At 39.5% G+C, this 20,484-nt stretch overlaps 2 protein-coding genes across 3 annotated transcripts in view; one reads left to right on the top strand and one right to left on the bottom strand.

Annotated features, from left to right (window-relative positions):
- EFL1 (elongation factor like GTPase 1) overlaps positions 1–8,379 on the bottom strand; it is a 65,095-nt gene extending 56,716 nt beyond the window's left edge. For both annotated transcript variants that reach the window (XM_039557709.1, XM_039557710.1), the window contains exons 1-11: positions 8,337–8,379; positions 7,792–7,894; positions 7,063–7,130; positions 6,784–6,868; positions 6,138–6,271; positions 5,404–5,541; positions 4,464–4,678; positions 2,469–2,592; positions 1,693–1,769; positions 1,421–1,557; positions 511–633 (exon numbers count right to left, since the gene is read on the bottom strand). In XM_039557709.1, coding sequence (XP_039413643.1) covers positions 511–633; positions 1,421–1,557; positions 1,693–1,769; positions 2,469–2,592; positions 4,464–4,678; positions 5,404–5,541; positions 6,138–6,271; positions 6,784–6,868; positions 7,063–7,130; positions 7,792–7,882 — 1,192 coding nt within the window. In that variant the 5' untranslated portion in view covers positions 7,883–7,894; positions 8,337–8,379. The remainder of the gene's footprint in view (positions 1–510; positions 634–1,420; positions 1,558–1,692; positions 1,770–2,468; positions 2,593–4,463; positions 4,679–5,403; positions 5,542–6,137; positions 6,272–6,783; positions 6,869–7,062; positions 7,131–7,791; positions 7,895–8,336) is intronic.
- A 55-nt stretch (positions 8,380–8,434) lies between these two features.
- On the top strand, positions 8,435–20,317 carry SAXO2 (stabilizer of axonemal microtubules 2). Its single transcript, XM_039558001.1, has 4 exons — positions 8,435–8,527; positions 14,226–14,405; positions 15,612–15,811; positions 16,582–20,317. Exons 1-4 carry the CDS (start codon positions 8,487–8,489, stop codon positions 17,550–17,552), a joined length of 1,392 nt encoding a protein of 463 aa, XP_039413935.1. The 5' UTR covers positions 8,435–8,486; the 3' UTR covers positions 17,553–20,317.
- Positions 20,318–20,484: the final 167 nt, after the last annotated feature.

Below are 20,484 nucleotides of genomic sequence, written 5' to 3'. Positions count from 1 at the left end.
TTTGACATTCACATCTCATTTTTAATTGACATTTGATATCTCATCCTGTTAGATTTCTTGAAGTTCTCCTCAAAACATTGTGCTACAATTCATAATTAATTACTAAAAGCTAATCAATACACTTGCAAAAATTAAATCCAAATTCAAACCACTAATGGCTAAAAATTAATGATTTTAATACACATGTGAGCAAAATACTCAATTCTCAATTACATAACAACTTCTACTGTTTAGAACTAAAAACGAGTATTAACCTTGCATCCTTGTAAAACTCCCAGTTTCAGAGTCCTGGACTTTATATTACCTGCAGCTTAAGTTGTCTAAAACCCATGAATATATGGGATTGAAGAAAAATGCATGGTCATAAAACTATGACAGGTCAATGACAAACATCAACAAAGTTACCGGAAATGAAAATATTTACAAATTTACGTACAGATTGCTACACATCTTACAATCCAAAGACAGGACAGAAACAACCTTCTTGTTAATGGGAGAACACCTACTCACCACTTTTCAGTTCCCGAGTTTCTGGTGGCAAAGAATCAAATGTTCTCGCTCCAACACACATCAGCTTTTCCACTCTCTCTGCCGTGATGTCCAGAGGACTGGGAATTTTATTACACACCATGGCTAAACACATTGCTAAGGATACATATTTGTATTTCCTTACTGAATGCAAACAACAGGAAGACAAATGCTTTCAATGCCTCTTTAATTCAGCCCTGGGCATTAACTGCCAGCAGCAGCAGATCCAAAACCCAGCTCTGTTGTCACAGTGCATTCAGATCCCTCTCAGGTCACCAGAATTTTTTGCCCTTTATCAGGGGTAGAGTTAAGGAGGGGTGGCCCACCCTAATTGCAGCTGGGAAACTAAGAACAGCACGACTGGGGAAAGATCTACAGAAGTAATTAGTATTTATGCATCAATAATTTGTGCACATCTACCATAATTTAAGAGGTATCATATTATAAACAATGGGCCCAGCTGACAAACAGCAAAGGCTGATTTTGGATTAAGAAATTTTATGCCTGAACTGTAACACCAGACATCTACAGAACTTCATGGACAGATGACCTATGATACTATTGTAAACAGGAGATTGGTTTCATCTTCAGGAAAACCACTAAAACTTGAATATAAACTACATAATGAAGGTGTATTGTCAAATTGCCTCCAGTTTCAGAACTTAGCTTCCTAACAGTAAGATGCAAAAGCACAAAGTTGGCAGAAACGTAAAAATAATGGTAGATATGTAACCTGTAATGTTACAAGCAAGAAAATAGGTCCAGCTAGCTTAGGCACAGACATACACACAGAAAAAAAAATTATACCAAATCACACAGTGAAATATGTGAGCACACTCTGAAGCCTGAGAACTGCCAACAGAACAAAAAATAGTATCTTTTTTAAGGATACAGAGGACTGCATCAGATATCGGTAGCCACTGGCTACAAATGGCATTTAGATGAACTTTTGGGTCTGCATGCCGTGACTCACGGGCACCAATTCTCAGTCCCAAAGAGGTGACTATCTTTTCTATTTTTTCTTTGTCCCTGTAAGGAAAATAATAACAGATAAAAAAACCACAGTAGCAATATATAACCAGTATCTACAATTCTTGAGTATTCGAAAAAAATCACCAGAGCACATGGAAAGAGATGCCATGAAAACTTTAGAGATGTTCTCACCTTTTCATAACAGCCTCATACAGACTCCAAATATTGTCCAGCACCAGCTGCACAAACAAAGGTTTCTTTCCTTTTGACTGGTAGAAGATAAAAACAGCTCATTATCAGCAACTCCTCACTTTTCCAATAGGCTTAAGACTGCACTTTTCATAAGGAGCATGTAAAACCTTTATTCAAAATCAAGAACTCTGTCTTATAAGAATGGTATAAGGGACAAAACAAACATGAAATTTAGAAAAGGAGGACAAGGGTTTCAATTTCAGAAAAAGCTGATAAATATGGCACATGACTAGCTTGAGCCTCCTTATCATCCTTTTTATAACCATTAATCATCACCTATGTAAACAGCAAAAAAATCACGATTACATGAAAACAGGGAAACTGCTTTTTCCTCCCTTAACTTTAGTGTGAATATCCCAAACCATTAGCTGTGGAAGAGCTCTTCATAGAGGACAGAGACCCAGTCCCTACTCCTGTTTCTGCACTGTTAATCTTCCTTTCATCTTGTGTGTTTCACTCTATGCTGAAACCTTGAAGCCACAATGTCCCTTATTTAGTGAACACTCTTAGATGGGATTTCCTCCATGCAGCATTTGAGGGGTCAATTTTGGAATGTTCTGTGCTCCAAGGGGTGCTGCAAGGCTATCCTGGTGACTTTATACCTCCAGTAACACTGGATCTGAGGTCAAGTTTCAGAATACAGTATGAAGAACAGAATTAGAAAAAAAAAAGAAGAACTCCAAAATAAAAATCAGGTTATATTTTTTTCTCCATACCTGATCACCTTTCATTATCTTCTTTGCTTTCGTATTTAGATAATAATCTCCCCATAAAGTCTTCAGAAGTACTGCAGACTTGATTCCAATTTTTTGGCTGTACAGTTTGGCAAAATGTTCAATTCTGAAAGCAAAGAAAACATATCTTGGTAAAAGTGTAATGTTTTTTATAGCAACATCTTATGTGAAAATCACACAAAAATCTCAAAGCCTTGTTTTACTCCCACTTTTCCAATTGTCTTCATTTTAGTTCACATTGCTTAACATTTACACCTGCAAAAATATTTAGTCATAACAGATCAAAAACATCAACAGCATTTGAATGGCTTTGTTTTGTTTCAAGTCAGCTTCAAGGCTTTACTTGAAATAAACATTTGTGTACTATCCCCTCGTCAAAAACTCCAAAGCATAATACAAACATTATAAATACTTAAGTGATGACTCTGAAATTTATTCTTTGAAAGACTTCCCACGCCACACTTAACTATGGTCTGGGACCAGAACAGTAGATGTTAAAAACCATTGAAAAGATTCTTTTAAGCCACACTTGAGCCATTAGATGGTGGTAATTATTCTTAATTAACCACTTATGAAACTTCTTGTTGTTTGAATCATTACTTTAATAACGAGTAAACCCAAGAAAATTATATAAAACTGTGATGCCATAAGTGTGCTGTAAAGCCAATAGTACCCATGAGTTAACAAAAGCAGCCTGCTTAGGCCCAGAGAGGGAGGCCTGAACATTTTATGGTGTCCTTGCTGAAAATGTTCAATGAGCATTAAAAAAAAAAAAAAAATTCACATATTTTCTCCCTGTGCATGCAGAAAAAAAAATACACAGTTACAATCTCAACGATCCTATTTACAGAACAGTGCTACGTGATGGTCTTTTCTTTGAAATTCAGAATTCTTAAGTTTTTACACTGCTAAAAAAAGGACCTGTCCATGTCAGCAACACATAAGCTGTGAGTTCTGAGCTAAGCCCAAAGAGATTTCTTTTCCAGAAACTACCTAAACTCTCAATTCAGGGAGAACTTTCAAGATTCTTGTGCCAGCAGCTCCTGTATATCTATTAATGGCATTTTTCAACACCTGAGGATTAGGAGAAAACCATATGTACTTACCACATTGGATGAGGCTGGCACTGCCTAATAAATTAATTTTTTTCTGCTAATACCTTCAGGAAAAGAACCCACAACCATGAAACAGCATGGATTTCCATTCCATCAAGACATTCCATGATTAAGAAAATGCTCCATTGATCTGTATTTCACCACACAGTACTGTGGCGAGCAGTCCAGAAGAACCTCTTGAAAGTAATTAAGAAAAGTGTTCTTTTTTCCCCCTTCATTATATGATTTATTAGAGCCAGGGCCTGACAGTTCATGAGAAAAAACAAAACAGTCTTGAAAGATAATTAAACTGAAATAGCCCATTTTGTTTACCCTTTCCTCTGAAGTTACAAGAGCTGTTTGTGTTAGACAACTAACTATGCATGGCACCTTATTTAAGAGTCTGGCTTTGATTTAAAAATCCTGGAGATGATTTTCTTTAAGGGCTCTGCAGTACTCAAGACATTCCCTGTCACCACTGAACGTGTCCCAGTAATCACAATTTCAGGCTGAAGACAACGCCTCCACCTCGTGGCCAGCGACCAGAACACGGGCACTCCTCACACCCTGCTGCCCTCCAAAATGAAGTGTACCCTGAACCAGCTCCTGCCCTGCTGCAGCTTCTGGCCTTGTCTGCTACAGTCTATCCAATGGCAGCAAGTAATAAAATACTGTTTACCCGGCTAGGCTGGACCCTACTGTGGGCTCAGAAGCTCCTGTGTAAGTAAAACAGGGATCCCTGTCACACAGGTGATTGATTTATACACAGCTGCCTATCACAGAAAAATCTAAAAAACATCCTTAAAAATATGAAGCAACTGAAATACTTTAACAGCAGTAATCAATTATAAAAAAAAAGTCAGTCATTAAATCCCAAACTTACCCAAAACCCCAGCCATCAATTGCGCTGGCAAACACTACATTTCCATGTTCTGGCGAAAAATAGAGGTGTGAATCATCAGTATCTTCCAATCCAGTACTCCAGTCATAAACTTGATCTCCTGGTGCTGTGTCTGAAACACTTTCACTTTCTGTTTCTTTTTCAGCTCTTTCTTCTAACACTTTGGAGGTAAAAAGTGTTCCAGTGACTGCATTGATCTAGAGAAGGATATGTAAAAACACCCTCAGATTTATTCACTCTTTAACAACCCTTGCAGTTAAAACGCAATTTCCTCACCCTCGAAAACATAAAAGAGAAGTTTTGTTAACAAGATAGCACGCCTGTGATTCATTTGGCAGTTTAAAACACACCTAATTCTACACATTTGGAGACAACAGGAGTTTATGAGACTGACATTAACACCATGCAGTTTCCAAGTCAAAGTCAGCCACACCAGGACTGAGTCAGATAGAGTACCACATGGAACACACTTTGTGTCTCATTGGTGAAACAGGAACTTGCTCCTGCCAACAAAACAAACAACAACAGAGGGCAAACGGAAACCAGGCAGATAAGTGCTTCCAAGTGGGCTCAGGGCAGGGGAAAAAAGTTTGAGGCCAATTTAAACTACAGTGTAAAAGATGAATCAACTTTATTGCTACACAAATCCATCAATATCAGGAACAGTCTAACATTTGTGTACCTCCAATAACTTTAAGCAATTTAACAGAAGAACAAACCATTCAGCATATTATTTCTAAAAATGACAACCTTTCCTGATGACCTGTCAAGAGGCATTTACTACTCTTTTCTCCATCACAGGCATTCTGAACTAACCTCAAAACCAATGAGGCATAAGATGCATCTCAATGTTAAAAATCAGACTGGATGTTACATAGTGCCACAAAATCTGCTGTGAGAAATGACACTGCAGCATGAATACCTGTTCCAAGATATTCTTAAGGTGCAGGTATGCTTCCTGAGGGGTGAGCTTCAGCTCCACAATCAAGCGGTCGATTTTGTTAATCACCAGGACTGGACGGATGTTTTCCAGCCACGCCTGCCGCAGGACAGCTTGAGTCTGGGAAGGAAAGAGTTTAAAAAAACCCACTACAGAAAGCCTGATAGCACCCAAAAGATAGAACATCAATAAAAATTAAAATATAATTCTAAAATTTAATAAACATAAAGGACAGGTTGACACTCAAACCAGAAATTTGACTCCCACAGTATACAGTGTTAGTGACTGAAGAGTTCTGCAGAATGGTGGGATTTCATGGCAAAACCACCCATAATAACAAAAACCAAACTACTTAGGAAAGTAAGCCATGAAAAAAAGCAACCTCAGTGTTATTTTGTATATTCTTTTCCAAACCCTGAAAGCCCACGTAAATACATGAAATTACTCCCCTTAAGATTTTTCTCTATCAAAACATTCCATTACCTGAAAAATGGCATACTCACTGCTTCAACCCTGCATCTCTACACCCACTCACCAGCACTGTTCAGTTTTTCAGCACAACTATGATTTTCCCTACTCGCTCTCATACCTCAACTGCATTGCCATTTATTAAAAGTTTTGTAAAACTTCTTAAACAGCTCATCTTTTATTTCTATATAACCCACTTCACACTTTGCTTGCTCCCCTCTTTCTCTACTTAACACACTTTATTTCACCTGTGGACAGACTCCTTCAACAGCATCCACCACTATGATGCAACCATCACAGAGTCGGACAGCAGTAGATACTTCTGAAGAAAAATCCACGTGCCCTGGGGAGTCTATTAAATTAATCAGATACTCCTGATCACCTAGGATCAAACAATAAATTAATATTTCAGAACAGTTTTCAAAAATATTTCTTCCAGCCACCCAGTTATACTGCTTCAGCTATTATTTTTTAATGTCCTGACACTAACTACACTATAAAAACCCTTACAGCACAGTGTAACAGGCATCTCAACAAAGTAGTAAGACTGTACTAGAACTTGGGGTTTTTTGAAACGCCTTGCCTTTAAGTGACAATAATTCAAGACTTAAGATCAAAATATACATATTTATATCTAAAATAAAAAGATGAAGCAACTACTCTCATGTTCTCCACTCACAGATATGACTGAAGATGTTCTTCCTGACCCTGAGATGGAACTCAATTACCCTGGCTGACTGTTACTTGCCTAAGTCTCTGCAGAATCATGGCCTAACACTGAGAAACACAAAAGTAAAAGTTGCACACAAAGATCACAACAGCAACAACGAAGAGACAGGGAAAATTAACAGAAATATATATTAAAATGTATACATGCCAGCATCAACAACCTACCTTTCACAAAGTGCAGTGAAATTGCACTCGATTTCATTGTTATTCCTCGGATCTGTTCATCCTCCCTACTGTCGAGATACCTCAGCTGAGTACAGAAACAAGAGAAGAGATGGTAAATCTGTAGAAATACCGTCACAATTTACTTATCAGCTGTCAGAGTATGACGGTGAGACAACAAGGTTTAGCAAGACTATAAATGGAACTTCCTTAATGATCAAGAATTTACAATCCCAGCATGTACACACCAGAAGTCTGTCAGAAGTGACACTGTAACTCTACCTTTCCTGCCAAGCGGCTGGAGATTATTCCATTGCTAGATATAAGGCAATCAGCTAGAGTAGTTTTGCCTGAAAAGAAAAATAAAATTCTTAGACTAAATGAATACAAAAGATGGCAGAATATGCAACATACAGTATTCTAAGATATCAACACTAATAAAGGCTATAAAACACCGCAAAAGTACAAATTAACTTAAAAAAAACCCCAAATCCAATTATTCAGCTTCACCTGTTGGTGCACACAAATTTATTTTTGAAGAGTGGATGCAAACTTACCTGTCATGACCAGAAAAGCAGTTGAAATAACCAACAGTGTATCAGAACCTCAATATAACAAGCAAAATACGTGTTGTTAAAAAAGTGCTTATATTTCCACCTACATAAAAAATTTGCTCTATTAAGCAAACGTAGAAAAATATCATTCTGCCTCTCAAACATATTAAATTCATGCCAACATTCACCACCGTGGAAGTAGAAAACATTCAATTTCAACTACTTTAAATTATTACAGTGTGACGCTCTTTTATGTAAAAGACAAGCTCCATCAGGCCAAGAAAAAGGTGCATAAGCAGATTTACTCTTCTGAATGAAGTTCAAGACAGTTTAAAGCTAAATCCACAAAAAAACCTACTGCTTTCGAACAGTAAGCACTCACCACCACTCAAAGCATCTCACCACTCAAACACACGCAAGTCTCCTCTCGAGCAGGAGACACCAACACCTGCCTTACCGTGATCCACGTGGGCCAAGATACAGATATTCCTGATGCCGGACGCCTTCTTCTGCAGGCCAACCATCTTTTCCACGCTCGCGAGCACCATGGCCGGCTAACTCTGCGAACAGAGCAAACTATTTTACTGAGGAGTCAGCCTGAGGAAACGCTTTGGTTTCTAACGACGCAGACTGCGCTGAGAGCCGCTCCTGGGGGAACCTCCCGCGACACGCGGAGCGCGTCACGAACCCTCGGCCACCACCGGGACAGCGGAGAGCAGAAACCGCGGGCCGCGCCTGCGCTTCGGAACGCGGCTCAGGAGCGCGGGTGGGCGCAGCTCGGGCTGGGAGCGAATACGGAGCCCTCCGGAGCGGCACAAACCTCACGGTTCACCCGCGGCCCTGGTTCGCCTTCCCCTCCCGCCCCTGCGAGCGGGCACGGCCGCGCTGCCCCGCGGCCGCCCCAGGAGGGGCACAGCCCTGCCCGCTCGCCCGCCCGCGGGGTGAGGGCCGAGCCGGGGCCAGCCGCGCTGCCCAGGCCCTGCCGCCGCGGGGCACACGCACCTGTGCCCGCTCCGCCGCCGCTGCCGGGAAGCCGCGCCCGCCCCGCCGCCGATCCCGCCCCGTGACGCCGGACGGAAGCCGGGCCGGGGCCGCGGATGCCGCGCGCGGAGCGTCCCTGGTTACCGGCCGGGGCGGCCGAGCGGGCCGGGCATGGGGCCGCCGCGCTGCCTCTGCGAGATCTGCTCCTGCGGGTGAGTGAGGGAGGCACCGAGCGAGCGCCCACCTCCCTCGGCACACTCGCCCGCGACACCGAGCTGGTGCCAGTACCGGCTGCGGCAGGGTAGGAAGGCTCTGCAGAGGGATCTGGGCAGGCTGGATCCGTGGGACGAGGCCGGTGGTAGGAGGTTCAACAAGGCCAAGGGCCGGGTGCTGCCCTTGGGTCACAACAACCCCACAGAGCGTCACAGGCTGGAGCAGAGGGCTGGAAAGTGCCCGTCGGGAAAGGGCCCGGGGTGCTGGTCAGCAGCAGCTGAACGCGAGCCAGCGTGTGCCAAGAGGGCCAGTGGCACCAGGCCTGTGGCAGGAACACCCTGTACTCAGCACTGGTGAAGCCACACCTTGAATCCTGTGGCCAGTTTGGGCCTCTCATGACAGGAAGGACATTGAGGGGCTGGAGCGTGTCCAGAGAAGGGCAACAGAGCTGGGGAAGGGTCTGGAGCACAAGTGTTGCAAGGAGTGGCTGAGGGAACTGCAGGTGTTCAGCCTGGAGGAAAGGAGGCTCAGGGGTGACCTTATCACTTGCTGCAGGAGATCATAGCCAGCTGGGGCTCAGCCTCTTCTCCCAGACAACCAGTGACAGGACGAGAGGACACAGTCTCAAGCTGCACCAGAAGAGCTTTAGGTTGGACATTAGGAAGAATTTCTTCACAGAAAGGGTGATTGGGCATGGGAATGGGCTGCCCAGGGAGGTGATGCAGTCACTGGCCCTTGGGGTGTTTAAGGAGAGACTGGACATGGCACTCAGTGCCATGGTCTGGTGGCGTTTGGTCACAGATTGGACTCGATAATCTCAGAGGCCTTTTCCAAGCTCATTGATAATGTAAGCAGCACCCCAGGCCACTGGAGAGTAGGACCCAAGTAGGAGCACATTCTCAGTAAATGTAAAGTAGTACATTTACATTTAAATCAGGTAGGGGTAAAAGAAGGTCTTAAACAGACTAAAATTGAATAGAATGGAGACAGTCTTTGAAAGCCACCCAGACTAAATCAGAATCAAGCTTTTCCAGAAAGCAGAGCCGGCTCCCATTGAAGGACTGCACCAAAGGAACCTTCAGAAGAGTTCTGGCAACCTTGTCAGAAACCTGTGCAAGCACTGCAGCCTTTGAAAGAGATTTAATGTATCTGCCCTTCTGCCATCACATCCAGTAGCACTCACCACTTTGCTTTACATTCCATGATCCCATAGAGAGACAAACAGTTCATCATTGTCCTATAGCCTCTTTGACCAGGGAGGCTGGTACAAGAGGGTACAGTAGGCAACTTTTGATGGAAAATTACTATTACAGCTCTATAAGCAATATTATCAATGCCATTGGTAAAAAAACCCAAAAAAATCATGTTTCCCAAAATAATAAGGGACTTAACCCTTTGAAAACTTACATATATATTCACAAGTTGAAGTCACAACTCTTGATATTTTCAATTTCTTCTCTGAAATTAAAAAAAAAAAACCCACAAAAAATCACAAAAATAATCATCCTACTACTCAAAGATTCAGTTAATAAAAAAAAATCTAACAACAACATACATTAATGGTCATTATAAGATCACAGAGGTGTGCTCAATATTTTTTGGAAGTATAGGACAAACCCTATGGTTGCAAAGTGCACCAAGACCCACAAGTTTCATATCAAAGTCTGCAGAGCAGGCACCCTCTATCTGTTTCTGTGTGGGAAGTCTGTCTATCTGTTCATCAGCCACCTTTTTTTTCCATCTGTAGACAGAGATGTGAGGCAGGCACTGAATAAAGCTCCTCATGTTCTTTTTGGCCAAGCCTGTGGTAAATTTTGCCCCATAAATTTGTTTCAAAAGTCCTAGATTAATGAAGAGTTGGAGCTCATTGTTTTCATGATGAGATAACAAACCTGGCTTGGGCTCAAATAGAAAGATGGTGAGATAACACGATGAGACAGCACAAAATGAGGTTCAACTCAATCAAAAATTCTCCATCCAAACCCCAGTTTAATAATAATTGAATTAAACATGCATAAAGCTTGTGGTTTAAAATAAACCTCACTGAAGTTTTTACAGTCAATAAAATCTTAAGCCATTATTGGTTTAGGCAGAACATTGTGTTTGCTTCAGTGTATAGTGTTTCTGTTTTCAGGGGAAGGCTGCTTGGTCACTTGGCAGCGTTACCTGGACATTGGAATGCATACACAGCTTAGCAGAGACTTCAAAGCAACTATGAATATCTAATGTTTTGTAGACATTATCATTTAGCTGTTTGCAGGAAATTTTATGCAGGGATAATTACTGCTTAATTCTGAATAATAAAATAGAAGGAAACAATCTTCCCTATCTATTAAGAGAATTAAAAAAACACTGGAAAAACTTACAGGGGAGCAAAGCCAGTAAGACAGGACTTCATTCTGCTTTCTCAAATACAGGATGTTAAATCTGGCTTCCAAAGAAGAATAAAGCCTGTGTGGTAGATGAATTTTCTGCATTCAAGAATAGTATTTGTCTGCTGTAAAAGATAATCACAGCCTACAAAAGCATAGAAGTTGTTTTGAGACACAAAAATAAACTACTGCTTTAGCTTCCTCTCAATCTGTCAGCCTTCCCCCATTTGTTGCCCTTTTGTTGTCATTATAATAAAAATCTATATTCCTGAATAAATGTAAGTTAAAAAAAAGAAGATTTCCCTAAAATTTAGGTTACTTAAGCCATCATACTTGACCACATATAAATACAAACAAACCCTGTAAAAACTACCAGATCTCCTGTCAACAGTAGGAAAGTAGATGACTCTCAATACAGTGTCCATCCATCATTTCTGTCTTCCAGACCATAGTGTATGCACTGGCAAAAAATAAATAAAAAATAAAAGCTTTGAGCTGTGTTTGTGGAGGGGTGGTAAGTTTTCTATTAGGATAAATATGAAACTTTTATCATTATTAGTCTAGTTCTCAGGGAGGAAAATGCTTTGGGATAAAATTTCAAGGGTCTTGCTAGCATTGTGTAAAAAACAAATGTATGTATGCCAGGCCTTAAATAAGTTAAAGTCACCAGCATTCTACTAAAATAATCAGAACAAGAACATTTGGCACAAGAGAGCCAATGTACTGTCACTTTTATTTAGCTGAGATTCTATTCAGACCAAGACACAAGATAGTCTCCCACAAAGAGGGGAAGGAATAATAATCCATCAAAGCAAGTGCCAGTCAGTCATGGGAAAAGGGATATTCTCACCAAATTTATTTGAATTATCAGTAACTCTGGGGTTGAAATGAAGATAAATACAAGGAAGAAGTTAAAAATAATCAGTGTCTCAAGGAGTTCAGGTCAAACTCGAAGCAACATATTTCATTTATCAGAGCTGTAATCTGTCTTCTCTGATGATTCCAAGCATTGTGATGCCTTATATAATTAGTTTTATAAAATTTTTATCTAAGTAAAAAATTTTGGTTTAGCACTTGGAAAACATTCTAAATTCAACAACATCCTAAAGCAGATTTATCAATTAACCAAAACACCCCTAATCTCTTCTCCAAGTCAAATTCATAAGGTAATTTTTCGTTACCCTTCAGGCCAACTCAAAGTACTTTCACAAGAACTTCCTCAAAAATCTCATCCGATTCCAAGTAATTTTGTGCACAGTTAGAGTGTGTTCAGAATTATTTTATACACTAGAAATTAGTGGTTTGAAGGACATTTTTAGTTCAACGATAAATTCTAATAAAATTGCAACCACCTCTTTCCTTGAAGAGATAAGAGTAGATTGCTTTCACCTCTGTGTTGAATCTACCAAGAACTGTAGGCTCACTCTGCAGTAATTATTTTTTTAGTATCCATTTCAGTTTGTAGCATGTCCATCCAGCAAATACGTGGGATATACTCACAACATTGCTTACGAAATATAAGAATGGTGACCCCAGAACACAGAAGGTGTTTTGTCTGGTGGTTGGTCTTCTGGACCAGCTTATGTCAAACTGAAGATTGTCAGAGTGAAGCTTTTACAGATGAATAATTGTTTCCAACTCCTTCGAATTGTATGCTAAAAGATATGTGAAGAACATTATAATTTGATAACCTATATTTCAACCAGCTTTCATCCATTCAATGTCTTTTGTTTCTGCTTAGCTGTTACTTTTAGATGCTACATGACACAGCATATGCTATTTGTACTTTCTGAAAAAAAAAACCATTACTAAGGTGAAACTGAATTTCATGACAAATGTAATGACAAGCAACCACTGCAGTGGGAAATAGCACACACTTACCTCCTTGTTTTCCTACCTTTCCTGTTCTTTCCCTCTTCTTCCTTTTTCCTTTCCCTGCTATGTTTTGAAAAGTTCTCTCAATTGTTAATTGACTTGATTGAAAAGGAGTAAACGAAGCTTCGAAAGGATGTGGATTCTTAGACAGGGCTACTTTATTTCTCATTTTTTGAACTACTGAGCTGGCAAACTCAGGCAGCACAAACTAATACCAGCTTTAGGATCTCCAGTCTCCAAGAACTTCTTTCAGTGTTTTTTTCATTTTCATTTTTTCATTTTCCCAGCAGGAGTCCTTTGTGTCTGTTTCTGTATTCTATTTCACCTTGCTTTAATTTATTGTTTTCCTTTTTGGTACTCAGTGCTAGCTAAAATTCTTTGCAAATCTTTGAAATATTCCTTGGATATCTAGCTTCCTGAAACTTGAATTTATTTGTACTCACTAAGAGCTGTACACTTTTGCCCTTCTTGGGTTTTAGATATCTTTGCTTTTCATGTACAGAATTTTACAATACTTGTTTACTTGAAAAATTATTTATTTTTTTTCCCCTTTGCATTGCAAGTTGTGAGCCGTATGTAGGAGGAAGACCTGTCATTCTGTATTTCCTTGAGGTCAGCCAGAGATGTGCATTATGCAAATTAGAATGAATATAACAAGATTTTCAAAACAATAAGAACATCTAAATTTTAATGTCATGGATCATTTATGCAAAACAACAAGGTATAAATAATAAATTGTCATTATATACCTCCCAACACCTTTTTGCACAATGTTGTCATTGATAGAAGTATCAATGAGAAGCAGGTAGAATTGAAATAAAATCTGTAAGAAAAAGAGATGTCATTACTTCTAAATAAACATGTGTTTTGGATAGAGAATTTAGTCAGTCCTTGGAGAAAAAAAAGGTTGACAAGTCATAAATGGCCTGCAGAGCACTAGGAATGCACATGAGATTTCACACCACTAAAATTGTAATCAAAGACTGTTAATCAGTAGTGGTGAAAATAGGTGAGAGTACAGAAATAAAAGGACAAGTGATAAGGTAAGACAGTAAAAAAGGGACCATGGGAGACAAGAAACGAAGCATAGTTCATTACTTTTACAGATAAAATGAGTAACATCAGGAAAGATTACAGACAAGAAGAAAGTGCATCTTGGTGGTAGCATCATTTGGAGAGTTGAGATCAACTCTATCCATGCTTTGTATTCTGCACCAAGGACTAAGTCCCAGCTGATACTGCCTTTATTACTCTGTTAGTATAATGTGCTCTGGGACTTGTGCCATCAGCACACTATTTTGTGGTTTTATCACTCAGAAAAGATTTTAAACAAAAACTACTGACATTGTTCAATCTTCCCCATTTGTTATTCACTCCCAGTAGACAGAGTATGGCTTTTCCTCTTTAATGAAACTATTCCAAATTCTCTGCTCTGATGTGTTTGACCCAGACGCCATCGCTGCTGCCATAAACCCACGAAGATTTACGATGATTCCCTGCAGCCGTGCCACAAAACTGAGTATTTGGAGAAATACCCCGGCTATGGCAACGTCTGCCCTCCCGAGAGCTGTAAGCCAAAACCACAGTTCCCACAGGATCAGGGGAGAATGGACAGCATCTCAACATTCAAGTAAATATTTTCAAACAATGGTTTATAATTACTCTGTAAAGTTTCTCATTCTTTGTTTTTTTAAGCGGGGACTAAACATTGTATTGCAATCTTCTCAAAATGCAGTCATTGCATCCTTTACATATTTTGCATATTTAAAGTATAAATGTTGAGTATAGAAATAGAGTTACCACAAAAAGGTCCTAAAAAATAGCAAAGCATGGGTACCGCCAGATTTGCATTCTTTACAGCAGCCTGTAACCTGTAAAGAAAATCTAAAATTTTTGTCTTTGTTTTCAGCCTGTTAGGAAATGTAGGTCTTATGGAAAACCTGTCAAGCTTGAGAACTTTCTGTAATACACATGTAGAATCTAAGACAGTGGGGAAATGAAATCTCAAGAAAAAGGAATAAGGGTATTTTTATTGATTTTTTTATTCAGATTATTAGTTTTAAGAAAATTATTCGTTTTAAGAAAGCAAACTGTAAAGGGGTTCAGAATATCTGTCCTGTCTGTGCACAGACTGATGCTAAGCTTACAGAATTAAAGAGCATCTTTCAAAGAATTAGAAAAAGATATCACCCATTCATTGTTAGTGATGTGACAGGGGCATCAACATTTACTTTTCCATTATTGTTGTTTTTCTTTTAAGCTATGAGGGCATCTGGTGAAACTTCTTTGTTTATCAAAAAAAAAGAGACTTAAATAGAAAGGCCAAGTGCCTTTCTATTGGTCACGTACTTGTATGGACTATTTAAACACCCACACATGTAATATACACCCTTTTACTGTAATGTGCCCATACAAAAACAGTGAAATGCTGTTTCTGATTGTATTCCATTCTCCACATGCAATCAGTAAATGCTACCACTTGTCCTAATTTCAGCTGTGCTCTGCTCCTGCTTTCTGACCATTTCTTTGCAGAATTACAGCAATTTTTAAGTCTCCTTTCAGACACTTTAAATAATATTGTTAAAGTGTGAATGAGACTCGGAGTGTTAAAAACTTATTTCGCCATCTACCTTTGAATAAAGGCTCTATCATGCATCAGAGACCCTAGATTTATGTACCATAGTTTTCTCTCCTTTTTGCTGTCCCTCCAATATATGGTGTCTGATAATTTTTCAGAGTAAACATTTCGTTATTTTTCCATAGAGTGGAAAAATTAAAGTGACTTCATAAGGAAAAAATGAATTTTTTAACCAGTGTTTTCTTTTCCCCAATTCAGATCAGATTATTTACCATATGATGTGAAGACACCTTTTCGGCCACAAGCAGAATACAGACCAAAGTCAGGGAAGATTGACCTGGGAACCATATACCAGAGAGATTATAATCCTCATAAAGTAGGACCGGTGACATTAGCAAGGCCTCGAGAGAGGAAACACACTTCAGGAGCAAAAGTGGATACCATCCCAACCTACCAAGGTAAGAATGTATGCCACCTATAGGAAGAGAAATAACCAAGGTGAAGGGAGTATTTGGAATTACCTATATTAGAAACTGGATTTGTTCGTTTGGGACAGGGAGTAAAACATACTAGAAAGCAGGTGACAATACCCTAAAACATTTTGCATTCCAATTGTTGAGGGGAGACTTCTGGCTTCTAAACTAAAACCCCTCTCTGAGGTTTGCTTTGCTACAAGGGAATTCTAACATATACTTGGTTAGGCTATCTTAAGCAAAAGTGGATGGAAATTAAGGTGCAATGGATCTTTTGGGTAGTTTTAGTTCATGTGACTTATTTTTCCACAGAGTAGGTCAGAAGTGGGGTTTAGGTTTCTGCTTGTGTATGGTATAGCTTACATATACATCATCCTAGTAATGATCTGTCTCGACACAAATTATCCTATTACAATGGTCGGCACAAAGGTGCTAAATCTTTTAAGTAAAATGGAAGATACTGTATATAAAACTTGTATAGGGCTATTTTCTGTTTTGTTTCTGTTAAGAAAATAGTCAAACTAGGGCATCAGATGCAGTTTTTTGGGGTCTGCTTTTATCACACACTATAATAGAAGACGATTTTGTCAGATCACAAACATGCGATGAAAACATGAAAATGAAAATTATCATTTTCACTTACATCCATTTTCTTTGTTTTGCAAGATTTATTACCAGAAGAATTTGTCTTCATTTTAAAGGAATGGTCTTAAGTAATAACATCTGCATGGTGGAATTTTGGTTGTGCCTTACAGATCACTATAGGTTATGGAAAAGTCAAAGAACGGAATCCTGTAAGGTGGAGCGTCCGTATGAGCCACCTTCGGAGAAGTTTGGAAATCCTTCCACATTTCAAGATGACTACATTCCTAGGCAACCCAATCCCCCCCAGAGCTGCAAACCTTGTGACACCAAGCTGCCAGAGGGGCCTTTCGATGGTAACACCATCCATCGCACCGCGTACGTTGTCCATGAGATGGAGCCCCTGTTTGTAAGGCCAAAAGAGGAGTACAAGGCAAGTGACCAACCCTTTGAAGATCTCACAACTCACCAGAGAGATTTTAAAGGGATACCTGTGGAACAAGCAAAAAGCTGCAAGCCTGAAAGTAGAAAACTTGGATCTGATCCTTTCAAAGGAACCACTGAATTCCAGGAACGCTATCAGCCATATTTGGTCACCACGCCCGAGTTCCACAAGCCAAGAGAGTACGTTCCACCCACAGACAAGATGGATCTCCACTCCTCAAACCGTCTTGATTACATTTCACACAAGGCTGCTCCTAGAGCTCCCATAAGACCAGCTCCTGGAAGAAGAACCACTGGCCCTTTTCAAGGGAAGACTACTACAAAAGAAGACTTTCAACCCTGGAGCGTCTGTCCGCGAGGGATTATTAAGAAAGAACCGCAAATTCAAAAACCCACAGGAAGATTTTCTAATTTAACTACCTTCAGATCCCATTACACACCACATCAGGCCAATCCACCTCAAAGTTTCAAACCTGCACATGCTGTAGGTACTGCAGTTCCTTTTAAAGATGAAACTTTGTATCGCACTGAATATACTCCAAAGAAGCAGGAGGTCTGCCCAGGACTTCATCCAGATGCTCTGGGTTATGTCTATGTAAACACAGATTCTCAGGGTCACAAATTCTACCGCCAGGTGTCTCCAGAACGCTCTGGGTCAAATTGTAATCCTATTCCCAAGGAAGTAGCTGGTGTGTCATAATACTTACATGCAATATTTCAAGCACCTTGGTAAAATAATCGGAAACCAACTTGTTCATTTTTTCTTTAGATAACACTGAAAGCAAATTAAATACTGCAAATTTCAAAAAAGTTTGAAGAAAACCAAAGCCAAACCAAAGTTTATTACAAGACTAATAAAGATTTGCCAAATGCTGAAGGAACACTACTCCCTACATGGCATCTGTGCTTTTTCTGATTGTGCATTCTGGTTTACTTGACTCCCCAGATTTCAGTACTCAAGCATATTTATCATATATTTAATTCCTTGAGATTTTCTGCAATCAAATTACTGTATTTGTGAAATAGCAAGTGCCTTTTGATGATAACATATTTTAAACAGTAAGCAAATAATGCTATTTATAATAATCTCAGCAATCAGTAATAATCTCAGTAATCTGTAAGATTTTTTTTCTTTATATTTTATGCCCAAGTCACATGCCATGACACCTAGGCATTACTAAAAACCTGGTTTTAGCTTTAGTCATCACTACTTTAACTTCATTCAGATCTGAAGTGAGTATATAAAGGTCCCACTGTAATTTCTGGTAGCAGTTAAGTGGTAACCTCGCTCTTTTTCTGTACACATAGTTGAAACCACTCAACCACCAAAAGCAGGTCATTAGACTCTGTTTCCTAATTTCTGTGATCGTGCTCTTTCAGCCTTACTTCCAAAGGAAGCAAAACTGATGCACTTTAGACACAGTGACACACTAAGTGCATGTGTCCTCCCCCAGCTGAATCATTTTTAAACCCAGTGTGCAAATTCAGTCAAATCTCACAATGAGATTGCATAGTTTGTTGGGGATTTTTTTAGTTTCTAAGGTGGATGTTGGGGAAGCAGAGAGAATCAGGCTCAAAAAGTTAACATCCACTGTAATTTGATCCTGCTATCTGATTTTTAAAGCTTAATAGCCGGTTATCACTGCCAGAGTTTACTGCTGAGGCAGTCTGAAGGGGAAAAGGGCAGAAAACTACACAGGTGTAAGTAGAGATAACAGAAAAGGGACTAAACTCAGGTACAAAAAGAAATACCAGCTGAGATGCAGAAGTCTGTAGGCAGCCTGGCTTCAGTCTGTCTGCTCTTCAAAGAATTGCTTGTTCCAAGCACACAGAAACCAAAGTTTTTACAGAAATTTTTATATGAAATTGTTATGCTTCTGTATGAAATATTTAGTATTTTCTCTATGTATCTTTATCTGATTTTGAGAAATCCAGATGAACCAGTTTCAGTTTTATTATGGTTCTGATTTATGCAAGTCACAATTAATAGTTCTATAATTAACTGTATTGTCACGCTCTGTCACACTACTCCAGTATGATTTTTTTCTCAGTATTACATATCTTGTACCCATTGGTGTAGAACAGTATTTGGGTTCTGCAGAATCACGTGGCTGTACTCCATAAACAAAGTCACTTATAAAAGGGCTAAGATCAATGATGGAAACATTTTTAAAGCAGGAACTTGGTCATATGAAAGCCAGAAATCTGAACTGAGCAAATCAGCTGTGCACAAAAGCATTGCATGAGAGGGATCCAGACATTATTAGAGTGTCAGTCACTTTTACACAACTTTTGCCTTTGTACTGTGTTTTTGTAGTATCACTTTGTTAATGAAATGGCAAATCAGTTTTACTTTTCTATCTGAAAATTATTCACCTCCCTCAGCTTGTGAATGAACAAGGACGATGTAAATCTGTGAGATCCTAAAAGCAGGACTGGAAAAAGTCCAATTCATTGTCACCTTCCTGTACCACAGAAGAAAAAATACAAACACCCTTTCGAGTCATTCTCTGTCACACCACCACGGAGGAAACAAAGTCAAAACTTTGCACAGTCACACGTACCCAGGGCCATACCCTATACACAGTCCTGGTACCTCTGGAGCAGTTTACAGAAGGTCCCAATGTCTTTCAGCTCTCCTTTCTAGGGAGGGAGAAGTGCAATCTGAATCCATGAAGTTACATGTGCCTGCATGTTCTGCTCAAAATGGCTCTTCTGCTGGGTCTGTGAGGGAGCCCAGATGTTTTTTTTTACTTTTCACAGCTGTTTTTTCAGTTCTGAAGTCACTGCCCTCCCTTAAGTTATGGAAAGTCATTTGCTGCCACCTACCAGCAGCAAATGAGAGGAAGGGAAGTGGAGGGCACATTCAGATACATTTAACAGTTCCTCTGCAGATGTGTTAGAAGACTTTTTTAGGGTGGAGGGGCATATTCCCTTTCATTTCATCCTTAATGTTTTCCCCTAAGTTTAATAGTGAAAGAGAGAAGCCTTTATTACTTCGCAATTGAAAAAGCCCCAACACACTGATTGTGCTTCCAGGAAAAGCATCAAATGATATTATAAACCTTCAGACACTATTCAGTACCTGACGTCAACCTTTTCATAAGCAACAAATTACTGAAATGCAGACCAAATGAAGAGACGGCTGGAAAATGAATATTTTTCCCAAATAACAGCTGTTAAAAAAGCATTTTATGATGTCATACTAAACCAAGATGTAAAAGCAGAAAAGCTATTTGTGGATTCAGTTGCTATTCTGAGAGTGCTTTCTGTGCACTCTGCCATCCAGCAGCAGGCTCCAGAGCACGGCTGTACAGAGCCTTTGCTTTTTTTTTGAAGACTGCACGAAAGGAATGCAAAAGGAAAATTAAACCTTTGCCAATATTGCCATCTAGGATAACTCTGAAACACCACCATTCCATTGCTAAACATTTATTTTCTATTTAATAAAAAACTTTTAAGTCTTTTTATTGTTCATACTATTTCTTAGACTCTTCTTTCTAAAGGCTATTTACACATATTGGATATTCTGAAACAACTTTTTCATGAAGCTATTCCCATCACTCACTAAATATAAAGCATGGAGCTGTTCTATCAGATCTAAATGAACTCTTCTTGGTAAGGCCCAGCAA

This window comes from Corvus cornix, chromosome 10 (genome assembly GCF_000738735.6).
Source record: "Corvus cornix cornix isolate S_Up_H32 chromosome 10, ASM73873v5, whole genome shotgun sequence".
In the NCBI taxonomy this organism is placed as follows: Eukaryota; Metazoa; Chordata; class Aves; order Passeriformes; family Corvidae; genus Corvus; species Corvus cornix.
This window is presented reverse-complemented; position numbering and strand designations above follow the sequence as displayed.